General features: G+C 38.8%; 1 protein-coding gene across 5 annotated transcripts in view; it reads right to left on the bottom strand.

Moving 5' to 3' along the window:
- The window catches only part of TBL1X (transducin beta like 1 X-linked), a 199908-nt gene that overhangs the window by 51000 nt on the left and 123186 nt on the right, over positions 1 to 25722 (bottom strand). For all 5 annotated transcript variants that reach the window (XM_055703302.1, XM_055703300.1, XM_055703298.1 and 2 more), the window contains one exon: positions 4665 to 4772. In XM_055703302.1, the coding sequence (XP_055559277.1) occupies positions 4665 to 4722 (58 nt within the window). In that variant the 5' untranslated portion in view covers positions 4723 to 4772. The remainder of the gene's footprint in view (positions 1 to 4664; positions 4773 to 25722) is intronic.

Here is a 25722-nt window from a genome sequence, read left to right on the forward strand (position 1 = left end):
AAAGATTCTGCACTGCAACATGCAAGTGCCAGAAAAGGAACACAATTAAATCAATAAATGCATAAAAAACACCAAATCTGAAAAAGCTCTAATAACTGAACTGACATGTTGGGCTGGGTGGGGAAGGTAATTTATTGTAGCATTTGGACCTATGATAGGATTTGCCACTCACAACAGATGGCAGCACATTTTAGATTAAAAGGTATGTGAGAGATTTTATTTCCCTTGGTTTTGCCACCCCCCTCCCCCCCTCCCCTCTTTTCAATTTACCTTGGAATCCTTATTACTCCCATTGCATTGTACTGCTCTGACCTTCATTCCAACAGACAAATAATTATCTGTTTCTCTTTGGGCAGACAAAGCAGAATGGGAAAACTCTATACTCAGAATTCGATACGATTTTGTAGAAACACAGCTCTTCACTCTGAAGAAAACCAACAGAAGGGCTATGTCAGCAGCGAAGATGGCTGCTAGCAAAAGCATGCTTCTCAGGGTTTGAACAGTCTCAAAGTTGAATCAACATAATATGGATGCCAGGACTGTAGCTTCTTTGGTGTAGCTTATTTCACTTCCGTCAATGCACCTGATTCGTTGGTGCAACTACATCCACCACAGAAGTATTTTGCGTGCTCCTGTCTCCACACTGGTGGTACACTTACAGTATGGACATAACCTGAGCCTGATGTCAGTAACAGAGGCTAACATTTTCACTTAAAGGTAGTCTTTGAATCAAGACACCTACAAATAAATATAACCTGACTTTAAAGGGTTTGACTCCTGAGATAAATGATGCTTTGAAGTACTCAGCACTTTTAAGAATTGGGCCGCTTTAAATTGTGCACCAATAAGGTCATATTCAAAAAGATGCAAACTGAACGTTGCAGGACTTGATTTTGGGTAGGAAGTAGAAATCTTAAACTGAAATGAAACTCTTGATTTCTTTATACCTCAAGAAGGGGGGCATTCACGGACCTACAGCAGAAGCACCAACACCCAGCCACCTTTGTGAAGGAATTCGTGGGCCATCAACCCATGGAGCCTAACTTATGCCTGACTGCTTTGTTTTTCTGGGCATAGATTAGTCCTGAGACAGTCATCTATGTGAAGAGGCAATTATTCCCTAACTTATTTTAATACAGCTAAGCAATTAGAACCTTAACTTGTCTAAATCCTGTCTTGTGCTGGAGGGGTTTGACTGCACTGCCCCTGGACCAGGCATCTTTTCCAACCTGCTTCTCCAGCAGGTAAGTCAAAGTAGTCTCCCTGGCTGTATTCCTTCTGGTAAACCACATGATCAGTCAGTATAACTCATCAAGAGCTACAGCTTACCATTTCATTCCATCTGCGAATGTACTCAAGAATAATTTTGTATTTCCTTCCAGGTAATTGATAAAGCTACTGAGCAGTATTACGCCAAGAACAGATTCTTGTGAGTTCCCACTAACCTTTGAGTTGAATATTCCCCAATTCTAATCACTTTTCAAGATGTTTCTGTTAGCCTGTTTTTAATCCATTTGATCACTATGGATCACACTACTTTTACACACTGTTATTTCATTTTGCTTTTAACCACAGCGTCAACAAGACTAAGTAAATACCATGAAGTAGTCTAAGTGTATTATTGTCAGCACAGCTATCTCTGCCAACTTCATTTGTGATGTTGGAAAAAGCAGTATCAAGTTTGTTTGACAAGATCTATTATCCATAAAAAGTTGCTGGCTGGCATTAGGCATGATGTCATCTCTTCATTTTTTGCTGGAGGTATCTACTTTCAACCTTCCAATGATTTTGCTTGACCTATAGTTACCTGGATCATCTTGTTTAACCTTTAAAAATTCTGGCACAACATTTGCTTTTTCCAGTTCGCTGGAACTCCCCTTTGTATGCCATGATTTGTTAAAAAGCAACAATAATGGTTTAGACAGTTCAACTCTATTGATACTCTCCCACTCAAGTTTTCTGTCAGAGAATTAAGGAGGAAATATAATCATTGAATTCCACTTGTAACTTCAATTTTAGAAGAACTGAACTTCCACTAGAATGACCTGCCAGCATTTTCATAGCAAAGTATAAAGCCCCCATCAGTATCTTTGCTACAATGTTTCAAATAATCTCAAGTACTTCTGTGCCTCGCAGAGCAAAATACTTGAAATATTAGACGGACAGTTTGCTTTTTATATAGTTCTGCTATATCTATTTCCTTTTATTGTTTCTCTCTTCCTCCCACCATTTGCCTACATTTTATAGGAAAGCCTGAAAGTTTTACAGGATGAGATTAAAGGACAGATACCAGGAAAAAAAAATAATTGAACTTTTGTACATTCTTGTAAGCAACCTTTATGACTGTGTTCGATATAATATTTAGAAACCTTGGGTTCAGCTGATGTTTAATAAATAATCAATGTAATAACTTTGGTTTTGGCAGACTCCTTAAATTGTAGGGGTCTGAACTCAAAACTGTCTTTAAACACTAGCCCTCTAGATTTGGCACGCATTATTTCTGAAGCTGTTGATTAAACATCTTGCATCTGATGTTGCATTTTATGGCATTTATACTAGCAGGTGGAAAGGCAAGACACTGTATAACAATTTCTGTCTATTACCCTATTTTATCTGAAAATACAGATACAAAAATTTCTTTGAGAAAAACAATGACAGTATGAAAGAAGATTGAAATTAAATATAAGAAGCTTTTAAAATAGATTAGTGAATTCATCATTGCTTATAGCTCTTATTTGCTGAATGGCATTACTAGCAAACTGACAGGTGCATCTACTAAATCAATACCTAGCATCCGGATTTCAATATGCTCAGTTTGAAGCATATTTGAATATTTCTTTAAAAATTTAACCTCAACTTCTACTCTTTTATATGAGTAAAATCCAACAGAACACTGGAAGTAAATGTATTTGTGAATGGCTTTAGTATGTGAGGATTAAATAAGAAAAACATTTGGCCCTTTACATAAGAAGGTTAGAAGAAGAACTTGCAAGTAATATGAAGATTTGTACATGAAGTTCTCCCTAAAATAGCAAAAGTGATTCCCTGCTTGTGGGAGACATTAGAAGAAGTTTTTCCTGACATTTGGCTGATACCAGCATTCTTGATGGACTTTGTAAAGCTGCCTTCTGAATTGCCACGCAATACTAACTCACCTACTGATGTATCAAGAGGAATAAAAAGGCTGATTTTCTCTCTTTTTTTTTTTTTCCACATCAGGAAAAGTTACTGTATTAATACACTGTTATGTAGCATCTCCTATAATACAAATGAAACAATATAAAACAATTTCAGGATTTTTTAGGCTTTGATAATGTCCAGCTGTGCACTGCTCCAATGTTTGAAAGATCTTTCCAGTGTGGTACCCAACAGCTTATTTTTAAAAATAAACTTTGTCTGGAAGAAATTTTAGTTTTTTGTTAGTTCCTGTTTTTCCTTCATCTGATTGCATGCCAGAAATAAGACTACTTTTTTATACGCTCTGGAATACAATATAAGAAGACGGCAACTAACAGGCCACAACTGGACTCTCAAAGAAGTGATTTAAAAGATCAAACCCTGGGAAAGTGTAAGTCTTCTTCTCAGTTTCAGTCGAGATTCCTTGCATAGGGACTTAGGTTCCTGGGATTTCAACAGCCTTGGAAGTAGAAGAAACAGATCAAAAAACCTTATCTAATAAATGCTAGTTATAATGACCATGCTAATCCAGTATCTTCCACCTACAGGGATTCGAGTCCCCTGTCCAAGACATCTTTCAAGCCTGGAGGGCTTATTCTGTAACTGTGTTTGAGACCTGTCAGGAAGACATGTATTTTTCACTTTTTTTTTTTTTGTTGTTGTTGTTTCAGCATATGAAACACCAAATATTTTTAGTCAATTCTACTTTTACCAACCCAGAACACAGGGCCAGTATGAAGTAAACTGGAACCCAGGCTAAAAATCCTTTCCTAGTGTTTCTCACCTCCTCTATCATCTCTGTGCTAATAGAACATTTTCCATTACTGAACAGAACTTCTACTTCTGGCAAAGCATGAAATCAAGACCACAAAACCAAATCAGACCCTAAATTTAAATTTAATTTTTTTTTTTGAAGGAAAGATGAAACTTTCCTTCTAAAAGGAAAAGCCCTGTAAAGACATTATTTTCCAATATGAAAACAAATAGAAATGAAAATGATACTAAGACATAGCCATACTGGCACTTGTGCAGCTCAGTTTACATACATAATTAATGAAATTCTAAACCATCAGATGCTCACACCCAAATTTCTGTTTACAGCCAATATAAAACCAATTTAGACAATCCCTCTTTACTTAATAAGTATCTGACAGAACTATTTCAAGTAGCTAAGAAAAAAGATACAAAATCCATGTGCTTTGTGCCTGTGCTGCCAAAGATGATTTTGGCTGAGATGAAACAACTCTACAAAAACATGTGTTAACATAATGTTATTTATTTCCTTGTTTTGCCTAACTGCAATGTTTACTTTGTACCTGTCTATGTTTGTACTTTTATTACTTTCAAAACCATGATTTCAAAGTAACATGGGTTTGTGCAAGAAATATTTTGTCTCAGTGTAACATTCCTAAAGCAACACTGTGTAAAAAGCCCAACTTCCCACATCATCTATGACCTGAAATTGTGAGGAAAGACAGGAAATGTACCTGATTCCTGGAGATAGCGATACACCAAGAAATTCACTTCGTCACTGGTTATGCTCATCTTAGCCCAACCTCAATATGATGAGGTTTACGAGAAGTGTGATCCACGCTCTGTTTAAATGGAAAGAAAAGAACAGGTTTTGTTTTATCTTGATTTATTATGAAATTTGTTATCAAAATAGAGGTGGGAATTGTTAAGGTATCTGAAGAACTCATATAGTTATTAGAGCTGTTACATCCCAATGTGAGGCACTCATTAAATATTGTGAATCAAGTACTCAAGCAGTACTGTACCTTTTATTATAATCGAAGAACAGTATTTAACAAGTATGAGAGAGTCAGAAGGAGCATTTTCAGTCTTGGAAGCCTTTGCAAACGTCAATTCTTTTGCTTCTGTGCCTTTACTAGGTTCTTTGGACACTCCTTTTTACTGTGTGAGCACTTTCTTTTCAGAACTGCTGGCAATTAAGTCATGTATAATACACTGAATCAAAACCTTTTTGCAGCCCCAAATTTGTAATCTAGTTTTCTGTCCAGTAGTTCAACCACTGAAAAGACAAGATTCTTTCCTTACAAAACAATATTACATAGTGAACTTAAATAAAATTCTCATAAAGTAGAAGCAAATCTAAATTCAAGATGAGATTACAAATTTTATTAGAGGGGTTGGAGGGTGAGAGAGAGAGAGAATGCCATATACCTTGAGTCAACAAATATCCTGGCATTACATAAACTTATCAAGTTATAATGTCTCTGCTGATTAATGGTGAGCAAGAATTAAGCTTCAATTATTCATCTAAGTAATCATAACCTTTAGGATGACAGTTTTACATTACTATTTTGGGCATAAAGTCTGATGATAAAAACATTGGGTTTAAATGATAAATTTGTTTTGAACATTTTCCATTAAATCTTGATGATTCATTTCTGTTTGGGAATCCAACTTAAGTAGTTTGGTTTTAAAAGCTGTAAGTACTTCTCAGACATAAACTGTGCAACTTTGTCAGCCACACCATACCTATAACTAATCATGTAAAGATTTGGATGCAGGAGCACACGCTACGCTCTTGTCGCCTATTACAAATGAAAGACCGTAGGCGTGTGCCATTTGTTTCAATTTCCCGTATGTCTCTTCTTGGCAAGCAGAAAGGTCTTTGTTCATCGAAAACCTCTTCAGTAATTCCTGTTGCCTGAAGTAGCACCTGCTACTGCAGGCAACGCTGATCGACTACAAGTTTCCCCTGCTGATGATTTAAACCAGCAGGTCACTCATGACTGTAACAGATGTCTCTGCATATTTATGTAAATGGAGGTCTTTCGAACCCTGGTAAGCCTTTTATTCTCCTGGGCTGCTATATTTCATCAATGGCTCAGATGCTTGGTTTCCATAAGAAACCATCCCTTGCTAATTTGGGAGACATCTTCCTCAAGTCTTTTTTATTACAGTCCATACTTCACAGACAAGAAGAAACAAAATACTGAAAATTGTGCAGTCTCAGCAAGGAAAATTTCAGCTACTTTGGAAAGGATGAACACTTTTTGCTAAGATTCTGGCCGAAGCCAACATCAGCTGTATCCAGCATCCAGTCCTGTCACACATGCCACGTATTGCCCTGGGAAGCCGTTTGGTCTCTGTTCTCCTAATCCCTCAATCTGTAAAATGGGCTCAAGTTTCTCTGCCAGAGGATCAGTAGACTGAAAGCGCTCGTATCTGTAAGGGCTTTACTTACCAAGGTTGGCAAGTGCAGGCAGCGAAAGCACCACTTTCAGTATAACTTTATACATACTTCTTCCAGATAAACAGACTTTGTTTTGAATAATTAATAAATCCCTGTGCCTCTTTTTGCATAATCATCGCTACACAATGAAGAACAAGACAGACATTCATGGCAATAGTTAAGGCCATTTTCATGCCTGTCTGAGTGCTTCAAATACATCTGTATTGCTGATATGGCCATGATAACAATCAAGAAACTTTGATAGCTGTGGGTTTAAAATAAACACCCAACATAATGCTTTTAAAAGCATTTTAAAAATAGCAGTTTCAGAATTTGGTGGTAGGAAAATTGGTAAAGATGAAACCTCTTATAAAAATTCAGTTTCAGCAATGACGTACTTTGTGGTAAAATGAACTTTTATTTAAACAAATCAAGAAACTAAAAATGCCATTTCTGGATGCATCTTGCTAATTTAAAACATTAACATGGTATTTCCCACACACAGAGGGCTGCTTTGGGCAAGAGAAGGGAAGGGAAAGGAGGAGTGTTGTTTTTTGTTTGTTTTTCTTAAGACGACATTTCTTAAATGAATTAAAACCAGAGAAAATCAGATTGACTGCAAAATAAATAGTCTGACAGCCCCAGAAAAACCTCCACAGCAGCTACCTTTGTATCAGAATCCCAAGCACACCAAGTAGTTGGATTTACAATGCATTTTCCCTGAAGTCAGTCAACAGGAATTACTTTGACATATGTGTCGGATCGTATCTTTATACACATCGTTACCATGCCACAAATAACCCCATGATCCCTACTCATACATTTAAGGTTCCCCCTGCGCCCCCCCCCCCCCCCCCCCCCCCAGATGCCAGTGCAGCAATCAGATACACAACTGTGAAGCTTTTACCCGTCCAAAGCAATACACACAGATCTTGGCTTTGACCCAGAGAAATCTATTCATTAGAAATTTGGCTGAGCTATGAAAGACCATACTCAATTTCATTAACGCTCTTTTTCATTTCCTTCTCTGCAGATAAAACACCCCAAATAAAAGAGGTTACAGAAGACATGGTGGGGAGGAGAGGAATGTACTTATCTTTTGTGTATCTCAAAGTCTGATTCATGAGGAACAAACAACTAGCCTCCCCCTCAATACAGTTTTTTTAAATGTAGAAATGCAAACTTCTGTAGAAACTCACAGAAACCTTTAGTTATTGTGATAGATTTATTTCTGCTAATTGATAGTCTCCTTTTGATACTGGAGACTGGTATTACCTGGATTAATAGTTTTTTAAAAGAAATGAAGTATAGCTTATAACAATACCGATGTGCCTTTGGAGATATTTCACATCTAAACCAGCAATAACATCTTAGTTTTTCACAATGTCAAGAGGATTTACAGAAAGCATTCAAACATGTGTTTGACCTTCACTTGAAACACTTCTTCCTGAACCCAGTTACATATAATGGAAAGTTCTATTCACTTCGACCTCAGCTTAAAAATTTGGGTTGTGATCCTGCAGATATTTGCGAATGTCCAAACAGGTGAGAAGAGTCCATTAAGACTTCCCAGATATAATGGATCCCAAACATTCAAACCCCATTGGTGGATGGGTTGACAAGATCATGCACAATTAATTTAAAACGTATTTTAAATAAACACTTAACTCTCAGTCCTGCTGGGATAGGTTTGCAGAAATGCTTCCCGTACCGAGGTAACAAGCTGGGTTATTAGCTCAGATGTGCTACCATCGTGCTTCTAGGGCTGCTTGGCTTTTACTGAACGAAGTCGTTCAGCTGGAGTTGAGCTGGCTCCAGCACAGCTAACACTGCAGCACACCCCCCTGTGCTCTGGGTAACCAGGGCAGCTTATTTCCTGGAGCACAGCACCGGACCTGATTTGGCTCTGTGCACCAACATACCACTGTTCTCAAATTATGCCCTGCTGGAGCACTGGGAATCCTGCTAATGGGCCATGCAAGCGGCTCTGGGGAAGGCTGCCTCATGTATTGCTATGGTTCAGCACAGTGCTAGCCAGGTCGACTAAGCACAGTTTATTTACATCCCATCCCCTTAGTCAAGGATTGCTCTTCCTTCGTCTGGTGTATTTTAGCACTGTTGCCATAAATAAGGGAGATCTGGCTGAAGAATCAAGGGAAAATAACTTTTCCAACTTTAAAATAGCATCTAAAGAAAGAACTCCTCTGCTTCTCTTCTAAATGATGCTCACAGGGTCCTCCAGGGCTGTGTCCTGCCCTCCGGGCTAACCCTGGGGTAGGGGACAGCCAAGGCTATTTCAGGAAAGGAGTTTACATTTGCTATTTGAAGCAGTGCTGCCATGCACAGGGTCTGGGATTTAGCAGTCAGTCTTCCACTCAGGAAGGCAAAACCAGGCCAGACTTTTAGGGAAAATATCTAAACTAAACCCTGAATCTGAAACCTAAATAGGAAGATGGCTCTTTCCATTCCTGCTTCCAGCCCAGATTACAGAAATTCATCCATACTAGAAAAACTACAATAATGTTACTCTGGCCCTCTTCTTACTCTCTGAAGAAATCTGCAAGCTCCAGTCTGCTTTACCTGAGTGCTGAGCAGTCACTAGCTTCTTGAAGGAGGTTTTTTTTGGGTCATTATTGTTAAAGAAACATCCTCCACTCATAAAAGCCCCTGAACTATTTACCTGCTTACTTGACAAGGCTAGGCCAAAATGTCTCTTCCCAACCAAAGTTTTGACAACATTTTCATTAAAATGATGGGGGGCGAAGAGAAATTGTGTATTTGCTTTGGGGGAAAAAAAGGCAAAAATGAGAGGTTCAATAAAAATAAGAACATTCCAGAAAGTTCAAATATTTAATGCTGTCAAATTGATACCCTGCTGCATGGGAACTGGAGTTCTCATACTTGTGCTCCCATTTTCTCGCCTGAGATGGCTCCACGCATCAAGGCATGTCTCTCAGGACCTACTACAGTCTCTCTATCTCGGAGAAGACAATGTGAACACGAGAACTAAGATAGACTCTAGGAAGGCACCATGACAGCAGAGCCAAATCCATGTGTTACTGTTCTGCATATGCTCTGCAGTTTAATGGAAAACATTTCCCAAAACCAGAAGCCACTTCTCACAAAACGAGTCACTTAAGCAATCTCAGTATTTCTGTTGAGAAAAATACTTTTATCAGAAACTTCCAATGAACCCTACGCTTCTGTATTTCTAGGCTGTGTCTTACCATAGAGCCAGAGCAGAGTCAGCAGCCAGCAGCTCTCCCACAAAGGCTAACGAGCTCTGCTTGGCCCACACCACTGCATTCTTCAGTCTTGGCTTTTATCACAGCTGCCTCTTCTCAAGGAGGAACTCCAGTTCGCTTCTTCCCCAAAATGCCAAAACCAAGCTTCTGGAGAGTAAAAGAGCATACTTGGCTCCCTCTCCCCTCATAGTCTCTCCTGCCATCTCATGAAGCTAAAGAGTAAAACATGTATTCTTGACAAGCATCCTCACAATGGAATGAAACCAGCACATTCCTGCTGATTACAAGGTGCAGAGCGTGCAGGATGGTTCTTTCCAAACTCCACCTATGCCAGTCACCAAAAAACCCACAGTGAGACCTGTTCAAAATGCAGCTTGTGCACGCAAGACTTCCAGACTCCTCCTTGTCAGGCTTGAACTTGACACCTGCTTTAAAAAACCTAAACCTAAAATATAAACAGTTGCCCTTTCTAGAGATCATGCACTTAAGAAAGCAAAACAAGATGTGCTCACAGTAAGATCTGCACCAGATCTCCCCGCCTTTCTTAATGAGGAGGCGACCAGTTAACTATCCTCATTCTGTAAATGATCACCATAGGTCACCTGAAGTATTTAATTACAAAAAGGAGACAATTCAAACCTCTCAGAGCTCTTTACAGATGCTCAAAGATATCTTTGCATCACTGAAAGTAGTTATTTTGCGATTTTCTTTACAAGCACAGTAACAAATTTGTTGTTTTGGGGAAAACAAAGGCTGAGAGTTTGCAGAACAGGGTAATCTCCTTCAAGAACAGGTTATTGCTTGTACATTCTGGGCTCTCACTTAGAGATCTGTCACCAATGTTTATAGCAGCACAGTAAGGACAGGGACCTCAAAGAGAAAAGGCAATAGGCTTGTCAGAAAACCTGCAGTTGCCAAATGTTAAGGCTGACTCTTCTTTTGGTTTTGTTTTTGGTTTGTAAGTCTGTTTATTTACACTGACCTTCTGCTGACTTTCAAAAGGCCTCACTGAACCAAAACAAACGCAGGGAGCCCCAACTCATCCCCATCCTCACTGCTGCCTAAAAGACCACTCTGATGGAAAGAAGTGACAACTGCATCTGTATCTGACCACTTCAGGAAAAATGGCATGGATATAAACAAGGTCTACCTTGGATCCAGACACTTAGGGTATCTCATACAATTAATCACTGAACACAAACATATCAGTGTTCAAAATCTGGTGCCAATCAAAAGAAGAGAAGGTAGAAGAAATTGACAACTACAGATGTGGCAGTTATCAATGAACCTGCAATTCTCTCTTGAACACTCTCGATGAATTAAATGCTGTGTGGGCAAATTTGACAAAAATGGGGTTTTCATTTAAATAAAACCTTTGTTCAGGGAGAAGGCATAACTGTGCCTACAGTAATTATCTTTTAAAAAATCTACAACAAATTATCAAAATTATTACTGTCCTGGAAAAACACAAAATAATACATCATCCAGTAAAATATCAAACCATTAAAAATATAAAATGTAATAAAAACTAATAAAATTATTAATAAAAATAACTTGTTACACACTTTGGCAGATATCACTACAGAAAGTTTTATTTCTATGTGAATACTATAAATTACAAATTACATTTCTAACTGAAAAGTCATTTGGAATCAAACCCATATTAATTTATCTAAAAAAAGGGCAACAAGAGATATTCCAGCAATTTCTAAGTGCTATTAAAACATTTTTCAATTAATCAGCAATTTCCAGCACAAAATAACTAATTGTCAATGGAAGACAAGCCTTTCATCACTGGTCACTAACCCAGCAAACTCACTCTATCAAGATGCAGAACTATGCATCAACTCTTTCATACTTATAATCTCTTAGTTTGATCTGGTTATTTTTAAATTCTCAGCTGGTTTACTTAATTACATCAGCCTCCAGCGTTTCAGTTCTAAGAGTTCAAGTGGATCTTTTCCAACTCCCTTTGCTGCAGAGTAAAATGGGTTTTCCTGTATTGATCTTTCCTTTTTGGCACTCTGCTAAGGGAAAAGAAAGCAAACAAAACCAACCGCTCTTCTTAATTAGTGCAATTGTGTTACACCTCTTTTATAGCTTAGTTCTAAGAAAAGGCAACTTCAATTATTTTTTTTCTTTTTTTTTAATAAACAAAATTATTGTTTACACTAGTATATCGCATGGAAACTCCAGGAAGCCAAAAATAAGACTGATGGGAGAGCAAAGGTTGACAGTAGTCCTAGAGCTTGCAAATTTATTTAAATTAACTGTGATAAAATAAAAAAAAGAAGAAATTACAGAGGCTTGAGAAATCAAAACACGTGATTGAATTTAGATTGAGAATCAAGATACCTCACCACTCTTGGAACAAAACTGAAGTCAGTTGGGAATGCTGCCACCAAACATAACTAGGATTTTCTTCCTTACATGAGCACAAAATGGCAATTAGGAAAAACTGGGGGACAATGGTATGTGTCCACTCATTTCAAATCAATTAGGCCAAAATACATGATCATCTGATTGTGCAGTAACTGGTCTATGTGCCTGTGCATTTCCATGCACGTAATACAAGAAATATGGTTTAAATCTTAGAAGTAGTGCTACATACTTAAAGAAGTTAAGGAATATTGCAACTTTAAAAAGATGGCACAATTTCCCTATCAACATTTGCTTTTTTTTTTTTTTTTTTTTTTTTTTTAGTTTTGGCATGAGGAACAGTGTATTAATACTATCTCAAATTAAACCTTTCATTTACTATACCTAGATTTTTACTAAAACCTCAACAAAAACAAAAGGATCAAACGTGAGCACTTACATTTTTCATCTCTGCTTCACGTTCATAGAGTACTGAGGCGAAAGGAATATGATGGGATGAGTTTCTACCAGAACTGATCGTACGGGTTTAATTTTCTTTCTGTGACTGCAGACTGGAGTAAAATAACACAGCTAAACTTTTAGAACTAATATCTCCCCAAAAAGCACAGTTTCTATTTCAGCTATTGAACAACTTCTCTGGTGCCTAACAGCAAAGATCCACTTTAGTGTGATGCATCTAAGTCCCAAGCTGGCCTGTAAAAACGGACACAGACAGACACCCAACTCTGATGAGACAGGACATGGTCTGGCAGATAAAACACTTCCCTTTGAGATGACACCATGCAGCTGGGACAGAAAAGAAGCTTCCAGAATTCTCCATAAGGTCCTTAGCCACCCGCTGCATGGGCAGTGGGGGTTAGCAGCCATGGCGCCCATTTTAAATGAGGCAACACCATAGCAAGGAACACAAGAGCTATGCGCCTGGAAGGACAAGTGAGAGGCTGAAGGCCTTGCCTGAAAGAGTATTTGAATAAGGCTTTTTTGATTACTTCTGATTTTTATCCTGCAATTTTGCTGTTTAAAATGGTGCAACTCCGGTAGCAGGGGTCAAAATCCTGGTTTTTCCCAACATATCCGTGTGCTTAACTAGGCTGCAGAATTGGGTTGCATCTTGCTTGTGCACCTTATAAAACACCTGTGTGTGGCTCTTACCATGTTCCTTGCTTCCTACAGCACCCTGAAGGTAAATCCTTGTTTTAAAACCCACACCACTATCACCTTACTGGTTGCACTGTGCCTGCTGCAGGGGTAGGTACCTCCATGACCCAACACATTATGAACAGGCGTGTCGCCTCAAGAACCGCAAGACCAGGGAGGTGACGTGCAGTGACGCAGGCGTAAAGGGGGTTGCGATCTTTTCACACCCGTAAACTTGGTCCCGCATTTTGCTCCCGTGTCCTGGAGCTGTGGGGTGCAGGGAATGCTCCCCAGGCAAGGGGCAGCAGCACAGACACAGCAGCCACACCATGCAGAAGGGCCTGTTTGTCCACATACCTGTAGGTTTGGGTGCTACTTCTTTCCCACAAGACCCACATATCCAGTAAAACCTGTGTTTCAGTTCCATGTACATACGAATTTCATACCGTTTCAGTACCTTTTAGGATGGCTTGACATAGTGCAGTTAAAGACTAAATGTGAAAATCATTCTGGTGCTACCGTCTCGTGACAACACCTATAACTTGGGTAACAAAACGTGCCCTCGGACTTGGAAAAACTCTATGTGTAAGGTGATATAAAACAACAGGAGTCTGTGCTGGGCTAACAATCCCACAGTTTTTTAGCCATGTAGGCTGGCCACATGTGGCTGCAGGGCCTTAGAAGCAGCAGACAGGAGAAGCACCAGTGCTGTTCATCACACCTGGGAAGAGGACAGGCACATCCCTGACCCCTCACAAGACGGGGCTGCATGGCTGCCCGGTGACCAAGAGTCACGCTAAGGACCCGCAAAGGTCTAGAGACCAGCTGGGAGCTGCAGAACCCAGCTAGTTCACGTCTGGATGGCCTCAGGCAAAGGGAATGTGTAGCGACGTCATTAAGGGGGTGGGTTTTTATTAGTTTCTGCTAATAGCCTTAGCAGATGTTACTGGGAACAGTTTGATGTTATTTTTCCGTCACTTATAACTTATTTTTTAATTTTTTTTCCCTCAGAGCAAGCAAGCAAAGGCAGTAGATCTTACCACATATTTCAACTTTAACTTGTTTTCCCTGTAGTATTGTTAAAAGTGTAGCTGAGGATTTTCTTTATTTTTACAATTATTATTATTATTATTGTACAAAGGGAAAAAGTATTTTTTCCATTTGCCTATAACTCCAAAATAGCTGAAAGTATTATACTCTGAGCTAACAAGGAAAAAATACTTTTCAGGCTTACAACATGGAAAACTTTACCCCACCAAAACAAGAATTTTGTAAATTTTAGAATGTGTGAAAACAATTATAATGGAAACTATTTCAAACTTTTACTATGGCAGATCCTATTACAAACCATATTAAAAAAATATTAACTATGGCTATAAATGTTTTCTCTTCAATAATTCTATAGAGAATGTCAATATTAAATGCTGTCAGGACAAAGATTGTATAGGATAATGCAATGGAACAACAGAAAAGCAAACACATTTGGATTAAAAAAACACCCAAATTCAGGATATTTCACTGCTGTATATTTCTACCTCCAACATTTAGCTCTTAGTGGAAATTTGGTTACATTTTTGGGGGCTCTTTGTGTTTTTTTTTAACACAAGCTTCACTAGGTTTGCTCCTGATGTATATTGGTTTGAGGTCTGGAGAAGGGTCACTAAATGCCTCCATTTTAATGGAAGGTAAAATACAAGGAAGAAGGATGGAGAGATATAATTTGCTTTCAGAGGATGCCTGCAGAAACTTCTAAGCAGCCACTTTACTAAGAAGTAAAAGTGTGTTTCTGTTACTTTTCTGCATTCACGTTGCTGAATATTTCATAGAGAAACTTCCCATAAAAAAATCAATACAAAGAATTAAGGCTGAGAAATCTCCACCTTATGAAAACCACCTCAAGTGCCAACTTCAGATACTGTTTACTTCTTTCTTTTATCTTTTCCTCTGCATGCTCGACATCCAGACTGCAAATAGCAAAGAAAAATTCATGCACAGCATATCCAGTAGTATAAGCCAAGTTGTACAACACAATCACACTTATCTGCCTTTTCATCCATCCTCCTTCCTTTGCATGCTGTACTTAGCCATCAGGGATGAGGCAAGTTTAGGTTTTCCTGGTTTTCTGACTTACTGGTAAGACCAGTGAAATAGTTTGTGCTTCTACTCTTTAGCTGGAGGGGATCTGCCCATGTTTACAAACACATCCCAAGCCATGTATGGAGGAGGTACCAAATGTACAAAGGTGTCCCATGTCCTGTCTGTCCCACGCTCCTTCTCCCACCCCCCATCCCCACCCCCACCACCCCCGCAATCTTCTATTATTTTTTGGTACATTTCAATATGGTATGTTGCTGTTTCCTCCAGTCTAGGGATAGCAGGAGACTTAAACAGCAGCACTTTGTAAGGTCTGTGTGTTCAGATAGTACTTTAAGAGTGACTTGCCAGTACTCACTTGGGTTTTGTTAGGTTTATTTCCCCCACTTGTAGATGGGTGAAGAATGTACAACACAGATAAAGAATCACATTTCTAATGACAGCATCATGAAGTCCTATACAGCCCTAATATAAATAGTAAAGACCAGAGATCAAAAGGCAATGCTAAGAGGAAAGCTTTTTAACCTACTTTTTTAAAAACCTGAACAGCCTAGAAACTAAGATGAACTCAAAAATCCTCGGGGAGTCAGAAACAGACATGACATAATCTCAGTTTTTCATAAAAAAATTCAGCTGACTACTTCTCAGGAAGGATTATAATATATTATGACACTGTTATTAGCTCAGATTAAAATAAAAAAGAACCCCCTTGCTTTAAGAAAATCAAGATATACAGAACTGAAGCCTTAAATCCACACATAAAGGGTCTGAGAAGGTTTTAAAGGTTTTAAACGCTAGATAAGAACTGTTTTGTTAGAGAATAAAAAAAATTACTCAGTTTCTGGTCTTTCCTTCAAGAAGGACTCTAGGGAAGCTATAGGTAACCAAAAGGGGTGATGTAGATGTCAGTCATATATGTTTGCTATTAAAAAAATATTGTAAAAGCCACTGAACATCAGTAGGATTTTGGGTGCCTAGAGGCTTGAGAGTCACAGGCTGGAAGGGACCTCAGAAGGTCTCCAGTCCAACCCCTTGCCCGAGCAGGGCCAACTCTCAGATCAGACTAGGCTGCTCAGGGCTTGGACCTGTCAGGGCTTGAAACCCTCCGAGGACAGAGATGGCACAGCCTCCCAGGCCGACCTGCTCCACCGCCTCGCGCCCCATGGGAACACATAGGGAAAGTTTCTCCTTACACCCAGACTGAACCTGTTGCAACTTGCACCTCATCTCTCACCCTCCCACCCTGCAGCGCTGAGGAGCCCAGCTCCCAGCTCTGCCTCCTCAATGACCCCTTGTAGGTGTTGTGGGGCTGTGAGGTACCCCTGGAGCATCCCTTCTCCAGGCTGCCCCATCTCCCCCAGCCCCTCCTTACCGGGTAAGTGCTCCAGCCCCACTGCCTTGGGGGCCCTCCCCTGAGCTCCCTGCAGTCTGTCCACATCTTTCCCATGTCAGGTCCCCAAATGGGACGCAGCATCTAGATGTGGACTAACAAGTGCCATACAGAGGTGAGCAATCCCTTCCCTTGATTGATCGGCTGCACTCCCGCTCACACAGCCCAGATTACTTGTTTCTTCTAGTTCACAAAAAGAGAAATTACGCTAGTGTTACAAAGATGCAAAACCTCCATACAGCTTTAAAATCAACATCAGAATTGTTAATTGAAAAGAAGTAATTTTTCCAGATTGGAACAGTCTCACTCATTGTCCTCTTCGCTAATTTTATTTGGAAAAAGAATTTTTATTTGGAAAAGGCATGCAGGAAAGTAGATGGGATATACTGTCATGCCTGTTGGATCTTCCAAGGATACTGTAACCAAGCGAGTATTTTAGTCATCCAGCTTCTGGAACATAATTCTCAAAGACTAGTTAGCTATGAAATTCCCTCTACAAGAAATGGAGAAAGTTATGTGCCTGTTTCAAAGATTTATGTGTTTTCCTGTAGCCGCAGATGAGACACTTGTCTGAGACAGGGATTCATTGCTTCAAATTTCCCCTCCAAATCTTGGCTACAATTTGTATCTATGGCTGTAGAGAATTGACTCAGTATTTTTATTAGAAAAAAAAAAATATATATACACAGGAGTAAGGTGGCAGTGGAAGTGGTGTATGAGCTTTAAGAGGCTGAAGATTAAAGTATTCACTGAAGAATTAGCAGGTTCAAACTTGAATTTTCCAGCTCCCAGGAGAGCACACTTCACACCTGGTTACTGAAACAAAAACTCTGTGGAGCAAAAACTGTGAGACTCACCAGCTAGAAAAATGGGGGGAAGAAATAAGAGACTTGGAATGCCCCCCTCAATGATCCCTTGCTTATTGCAGGTATCTTGCAGCTGAATTATGAACCACATATACTTCCATTTTTTTCAGCATCAGTGAAAAATATACGTAGTACGTATGAGCATTCAAGTATTTCCTACTCAAAGATGAATTTTCATTATTTTTTTCACTCTTCACCACTATTTTTTACATTTTACATTTCCTTATTAAGGGAAGATAATTTTGGTCTTTTCTTATTTGCATAGAAACTCAATAGTCTTTGTAGTATAATGCAAGGAGCAGACATCAACACCTATATTTCAATGTGTCACATTGTAAGCCTATATTATCACTTATTATTTGACTCCATTTTAACTATTTGGACTGTGAAGCTCCACAGTGAGTGTTTGCCTCAGGCAAAATTTTTTCTGGAAGGCATAAGCAAAAGTAGTTCAGTCATTTCAGAGTGAAGGTGGGGAAAACCCAGTTCTGCTGATATTTATACAGCTGTTTCAGTGAGAATCCCTAGCACTTCCACACTTCGCAGCAGGGACTTCACGTTCGGCAAAGAGGCTGCTCTCATGGCAAAGTGCCTTTTCCGTCACAGTGAAAATCCACACAAATGTGACTAAAATAAAACCTCCTGAAAACACTGCTTGTATATGCTCTGCACAGGTTTGTTAAAGGCTTGTAACTGAATTATCAAAATACTCCCCTCGCATTAATTTTGCTTTCTGCTCAGGTGACAGGAGCTCAGTCTCTTTACGTGAGGGAAAGCAGGCATGTGCTGATGGAGAAGAAAGGGTGACAGATGGGACAGGGACTGGGAAAAGTGAAAGGTTACAGGCTGATGGACTACTAAGTTGGTAGTCTCAGGTGTCTCATCTCTCTCCAGATAGCAGAGAATACTCTTTCTTCCCAACAAGTACTCAGAGGAAAAATTATTATAGCCAAAATATAACAATGATTTTGAAATTGCTGTCCTTCATACTGATTTTTATCAGTAGTTCATTCCTGCACATTTAGACTGTGTGATCTTTAATGCCTTGTAGCTGTATTAATTATTAACATCATCTACTGTTTTTATAAGTTAAGGATTTCCCCCCCCCAAGCATTCAATTATGAGACTTAGCTATTTTAGGGAAATAAAAAAAACCAAACCCCAAACATCCTAAAATAAATCTAATTCTTTTTTCAACAGAAAGTTATATTTTTTCCTTTCCCACTTGCTTTTTCTCAGTTAAGAACAGGCTTAAATGGCATAACTGTTTGCTCATAAGGACCTGTATTTTACTTTGGTCAAATTTAATTTGAAAATTGCAGAAATTTTGAGCTCTTAATAAACTGCTAATAAAAATCCTTTGAACATCTGAAACGCACACAAACACACACTGTCCAATGCATGCTCATTCTCAGGGACTGGATTCAAAGACAAGACAAAAGCAACAAAACTTTTTCTTGTCAATGCCACTTTCAAAATGCTGGGTTTTGAGGAGGTACATTTTTAAGTCTTCGCAGCTATCACTAAGCAACATTTTGGTACTATAAACTAGACAAAAGGCAATCAAATAAAATGCATCAGTGAAGAGCTATCACTATTTTTATTTTTATTCTCTACCAACTTGTACAGAGATATCTGGAGCTTGAGAAAAAAGATATTCTAAACCCTGCTGTCTGTACAGGAAGCAAAGATTTACTCATAAGACTTTCAAAATGATGCTGAAAATATTTCCTTTCTCTCCTTTATTAATGGATGCTTTAAAATTTAACCAGATTTTTAAGAATGCTTACAACTCCCCACGTCCAAAAGACACTTTTTCCCCACCAAATTCACTGATGCAGATGATCCTCCTTCCAATCAAACATCTTGTGAAAGAAAGCTTACAGAGAGGAAAAGGTTTGACCAATTCTGCATTTTATACTAATACAGCACTGTTACCTGATATATTAATAGCTTTTTGTTCACTTTAAAGAAAAAAAAATACTACCAAAGATACTTCATAAAGAAATTTTACTTGTTAGTTGCTGATACTTAAATCCAGACCCATGTGCAAGTCTTTCACAATTATTAAAAACGGTAAAACACTCTGCAAGACATGTAGTCACTAAGATGCAATGGAGATCTATTTATATTAAATGAACTCTTTAAAATTCTTTTACTTTATCTGAGCTAACCAGTAAGAGGACAATAGCATGTCTCTTCTTTTTTTAACTTAAATTTTCAGCTTCCTTATTTTAAGACCTGGCATGGACACACCCATATAGCACTTCTCATATGCCCAGATCAAGCCACTTAAGACTTTTTGTGTGGTGGGGTGTAATAATTCAGGCATATCTCATGACAAAGAAAACTAGTTATTTTTAGTAATGAAACTTGCATTCCTTTAGGAAGGTTTACAATATAAAAAGCAGAAAAATAAATCAAAACACAATATGGGGTGGTGTTGTACAATCAACAATGATAACAATAGTCTAAGAAAAGCACAGTTTTATGCACTTGCAAATGCCATTCCTCACATAAAGAGATGGATATCCTACCTCGGGAGTTAACAATGTCACCATTAATGACTATTGCTCTGTATTTTAAAAGTGCTCTTAATATGTTAACTAATACATCTTAGACATTTCTGTGTAGGTGTTGGTGTTACACAGAGCTTCTCAGGCTCTCATTAGACGTCAGCAATGGTTTAACTGTTATGCTCATAAGTGACCACCTCCATTCTCTTCCAGAGTGAAGGACCACAGTGCATCTGTGATGAACATAAACGTAAAGCATGTTTTGCAAATTCACATCTCTAATGTCTCTGATCATTTCAGCTGTTAGTAGCAGGCACAAGATTATTTCTACTGTTTCTTAACTAGCAAAGCTAATCACAGTCTTTCTAGTTCCACTTCAAGTTATACCATCACATTACCTGCCAATAACGTTACTATGTAAGAATGGCTCTTAAGAGACCGAGTAATCTTTCTGATACAACATATTAAAAAAAGATCAGGAACATTTACCCATGTGTCAGCTGTTCACTTGCCACTGTCCCCCCAGCCCCAAGTCCTGTTTGAACTCCTGCTGATGCTGTCTGCCATTACAGAAGCAGCAACCAGCAAACCAGCAGAGCTGCATTCATCCTCCCACCCTCAAGAGCGAACTTCCACAAAGCAAACCTCTTAATTAGTGCAGGGGATGGCTGACATGCTCTGGGTGAAGGTTCAAGTGCTAGATCATTTCCAAATCACTGATCTCTCAAGTGAGTTGCATATTTTTGAGTATAAAAATCAAGGAGAGGTGGAGGAAAGAGAAGCCTGGGGACAAGAAATCAATGAATATCTACCAGTGTCGAGGTACAAGTGAATAAAAAATAGATCACTGACTTAATAATAATTCTAATGAATCAAACAGCCCCGCGAATGCATGCACAGTGTTGTTACTTCACTAAATATGAACCAGTTCCTTGTATTATTAAATTTATAAAATATTCTCTAAGACATACAGAGTCACTAAGATACAATGGATATCTTCGAATATTAAAGGAAACCCTTAATACTGCTTTACTTCATGTGAGCTAACCAGTGAGAGAATAATAGTTTGTCTCAATACATCAACTTCTGTAATCACTTTTCTAAGGAAATACTCCTTTGCAGCAGCTTTATTTTTAGATTGGGGCAACTGGTTTATTTAAAGTGAAATGCACAACTTCTATCTGAAGTTTTTATAAGGGTCCTTTTTGCTTAGAAGGACACTTTCAATTAAATGTTGTGCTCATACAAAGTCATTTGAAACCAAGTTGCTAGAATGCCTATGATGTGAAGGTGAAGGGGTAAACCATTTGCCCCTGATGTCTACAATCACTAATCCATAGGGCACAGAACCCTGTAACACACAAATTACTATAGAGACATAGCACCTCATCAAGTTGCCTTACAATGAGTGATTGTTAAAATTAAAGCTGCAAAGTGATATGGCTTCTCCTACCACCAGTTCCTGGAGCAGTCACCTTTTCTTCTGCAAAGGCAAACCCATTCCCCAAGCTTCCCTGAGCCCAAGAAGAGGCATCATGAACTTCTGCATGAGGCAAGGTCTGAGCAGAGTTTGAACTGTAGGGCTTAAATTCAGGGGACTGGTGCTAATTGCACGGTGAGAGAGCTGATGGGTAGACCACATACATTTATCTGGGGGCACGGAAAAAAAGCTTCAATGGGCAATGACAGACACAGGGAAGAAGGAGGCTGCAAAGTTGCAGGAAGCAGCCTAATGAGAGCCGTGATGGGCAAATGTGCACCTCTGTAGAGTGAGATTCTATTCCATGAGCAAATACATGGTTTCCTATTTAATTCCTGCTGTTTAATTTCACCCTCTAATGGCATTTAGGAAACACCATTTACTTTGATTACAGGTGAGGCTATAAAACAGAGAAGTTACACAACTGCTCAAGTCTGTATTCCAAAGATTTCACAACTTCTGAAAACACCCACACCACATTCCCTCACTGAAACCACTCAATGGTGCTCAAAAAACTTGGAAAAAACCCAACCTTAATTTCCCCCTCCCTCCAGGTTCACACATGAAAAAACACTTGTATTCAGTAAGTGGAATAAGTGGGTTTCATACCAGTGGAATTGGTGCTGTAACTGTACCTCTAACAGAAAATTACATTTTTATCATCTCAAGAAATCATCCACATTCTTTAGGTATAAGCAGGATACTTGCTCATGCCACTTTCTGAAGGGATTACACACGGAAGAATGGAAAACTATGTTGTAAGTAAATATTCGCAAGCAGGATCTGAAATATGACTAATATTAGATGTGAATACACTGTTCTGAAGACTTCGTCTTCATTCAGATATAAGATCAAATCATTTGCATGAAGAAAGAGCACAGCCTTGTACACTACAAAACTCTTGCACCTCTGGAAAAACAGGAAAAAAATTCCTCATGGTACCAAGTATATATCTCCTATGTTCTTCTTCCACATTTGAAAGAAGTGCATCATTCCTCTCTATACAATTATAATAAAAAAACAAACCACACAGAGACCAAAAAGCTGTGAGTACATCTCTAATTTTGTGTTAATTCAGAAATCAAACTCCCTATCCAGTCTAAATTGCCCCAGCTGTTCCTATTTCCCATACAACAGCTTAAATTTTGGCTGAATCTGAGGTAAGCTAAGTAGCTGATCAACTCAGGTGGCAATGGCTAGAAACAGTTTACAGACAAAATTTGCTACTGAAGCACTAGAGAGACAATGGTGCGGACCTCTTGAAACTCCTATCTCACTGCAAGTTCAGCCGTAAGGGTGAAAGAAAGATAACACAGATGTTACTAGTTTTTACTCAATTAACATGGCACATCAGACTTTCTTACGCGCACACACCACTCCTCTGGTAGGTAATATAAACAAGATACAGAACAGGCCATTAGAGGACTCACAAACTATTTCACAAAATAGCATCCATGTCCTTCACACTAATACTTTCTCTTCACTATAAAATGGCTGTTTTGAAGTCACAAATGTATGGGGATAATTAGATGCTCAGTGTTACACAAATCAGATCAGAGCAGCGGTTTACAACTATTCTCTTAATAGCATCCCTTAGTCTTTCTGGCAGCATCTAAAATAGTGCCTAGACTGCCTGATGTGGCTGGAGAACCTGAATAGCTTTATTTAATCTATGCATTAACAATAAAAACCGGGAGACAGACTTGTCACAGGTTACACTGTTCACATTAAGGACTTCAACAGAAGTCATTTAGGTATGATACCTTGTTAAAACTGTACTGAAGAGCTGCTGCTGTGTCACCTGTGACACAGAAACGCCTGTCAGAAAAGCAGTCATTAATACCTCTATTTTTCTCCTACATGGAAAGGCTGCAATTGAGTTTCACTGTTTATGGCTATTTCTATTGGTTTAGAACCATTCTTTCTAAACTGGGCTTTAAAAAAAAAAAAAAAAGTCTGGCCAATATTACCCAGATTTAGTTGTATGTCCTGCACTCCCGTAGGCCAATTTAAAAATTTCAGTCTTGCTTTCTAAACCATCTTCACAGGAGATCATAACATAAACCACTTGCAAGATGGCCGAATAAAGCTGACTGGCATGTGGCAGAATGTAGTAACTTGTAACTTGACAAATTCGGTGCAACTTGATTTAAAAATATTCTTATAAAACTTTAAAAGCTTTAAAAAAAAATCTTTAGATGTCACTTAAGTTCTACTATCACTCTCAACTAGTTTAAGAAATCCCAAACCTGAAATCTTGAAATAGTAAGAAGAATCTTAATATTTCCATTGTCTGCACTGAACCACTTCAGTTCACATGGACTCCTTCATGGCATTCAGAAAACTTGGGGTCCAAAGTCTCCCTGTGGATTTCATTCCATGAGATAGCAGGCCATTCCCAAGGATGAAAAGAAGCCTCATTATTTCCCAACAAGCCTGACATTGTTTTGCCATTTCCTGAACGAGCGTATCAGTCCTCGGCCACTACACAAACCATCTACTCAGGACAGGCTATTTTTATAGTTCCCAGATGGTCTTTATGTACTCTCATGCACGACATGAGCTTCACAGGACACAACCACTCTGGTGACCTTGGTACACGTTAAACTGTACTCTCTAAGGAAAGAAAGGTAGGAGCTGTGTCATGCACATGGTTGCATCTATTCACAGTTATGTCATGCACTTTAACTAGCACTGCATCAACTTCATTTTCACAATGTACCTTGGCATTTGTCATTGGCAGGCGTTCAATTCGTGTCATAAAAAATATACTGTCTCCAGTTTCAGTTCATTCTAGTTATCTGCTGCTTCCAAAGAGAAATGTGACAAGCCATTTGCATTCAGGAGTCAATTGGTACTTTTAACCCCACCTCCATATTTTGACAGCAAATATTAGTCATTTCTGAAATTATACTGCAGATACTATTGATATTCAGCATTACTGAATAAACTTTTCCAAAAGTGTCCCTTGAGGCTGTCTTCACGTAGTCTTCAAACTAGTAAGAAAAAACCTCCAGGTTCAAATAATTTGACCTCACCATTATTAAAACTACATGACTGAAACGTAACAACCAGCTACCTCTAGAAAACTCAACAGATACCATACCACAAATTACATTCCTTTCTGCAGATAACCAGTTATCCATATAGATTGCTGCTTAACAAAATGGGTAATTCACCAGCTGTTACAGCGATTCATGTAAATGGACATAAATGGTGTTAATCCATGCAATAAACCAACAATTTTGATGCGGTCAAGATGCTCACAGCCTCTGAAGGCTCCTTCCACACTACTGAGACCCTAAGGTGCAGCAAAGCATGACTGTAGTTTGGGAGACCACAAAGGTGGAGCACGTTACACAAAATTAAGGAGGACTGTTTATCTGCCCAAGAGTATTAGTTAACGGGGGAAGAATCTGAAGTGTCCCTGGCGCTTTAGCTGCCCTTTTTGGCTCATTACTGTGTACCTCCGGGCCATAACTGAAAGCAAACCACACATCAGCGAGGGGTATTGACACATGACAGAAAAGGCTGGCAGACTTGGACTTGTAACTACGACGGCAAATAACAACTTATGTATGACAACTATTCAAGCACTTGTTAGACTGGTTTTCATATTCTGCTCCAGTTTTGTGCACTGAAAAGTTGAGGATGATGATGATGAATGGCATCTTGGTTTCAAATAGGTCTCTAGATAGAAGAGAAACATTTTACGGAGCTGCAAATATAACAAAAAAGTATGTTACATTTGTATAATATACACAGTACGCGTAAAGCCACAGGAGATGCAACAGAAAAGATACAACATGCCTTTTTTTCTCTCACTTGGAAGAACTTCATAATTTTAGTATACTGTTATAGCAAAATTCACGCAGGGACTTTGTCTTCTTTCTCCATTAAGGACTCAAGGGAAAACTCTCCTCTGCGTGTCTGAAGTTCAAATTACATCTTCATATATTAAAGTCTTTGGTCTATACTTTGACCGAGAATTGACGTTTTCCTTCCCCATGTTCAAAACTCTCTACAGTTTTAAAAGCAAGTCTGGTACTCAATACAGTCACACATTAATCTCTCTGACCTTAGAACTAAGGAAAATAAATGCTTCTGAACAAACTAAAAGAAGAAATGCCACTCTTCAATACCTGAATTGTGTCTGTAAATATGGCCACAGACTATTACTGGAACAGTAGACACATTTTTGTTTGTTTGGCTTAGCTACAGAAACCAGGGCTAAAG

The sequence above is a fragment of the Falco cherrug genome, chromosome 2 (assembly GCF_023634085.1).
Source record: "Falco cherrug isolate bFalChe1 chromosome 2, bFalChe1.pri, whole genome shotgun sequence".
NCBI lineage: Eukaryota > Metazoa > Chordata > Aves > Falconiformes > Falconidae > Falco > Falco cherrug.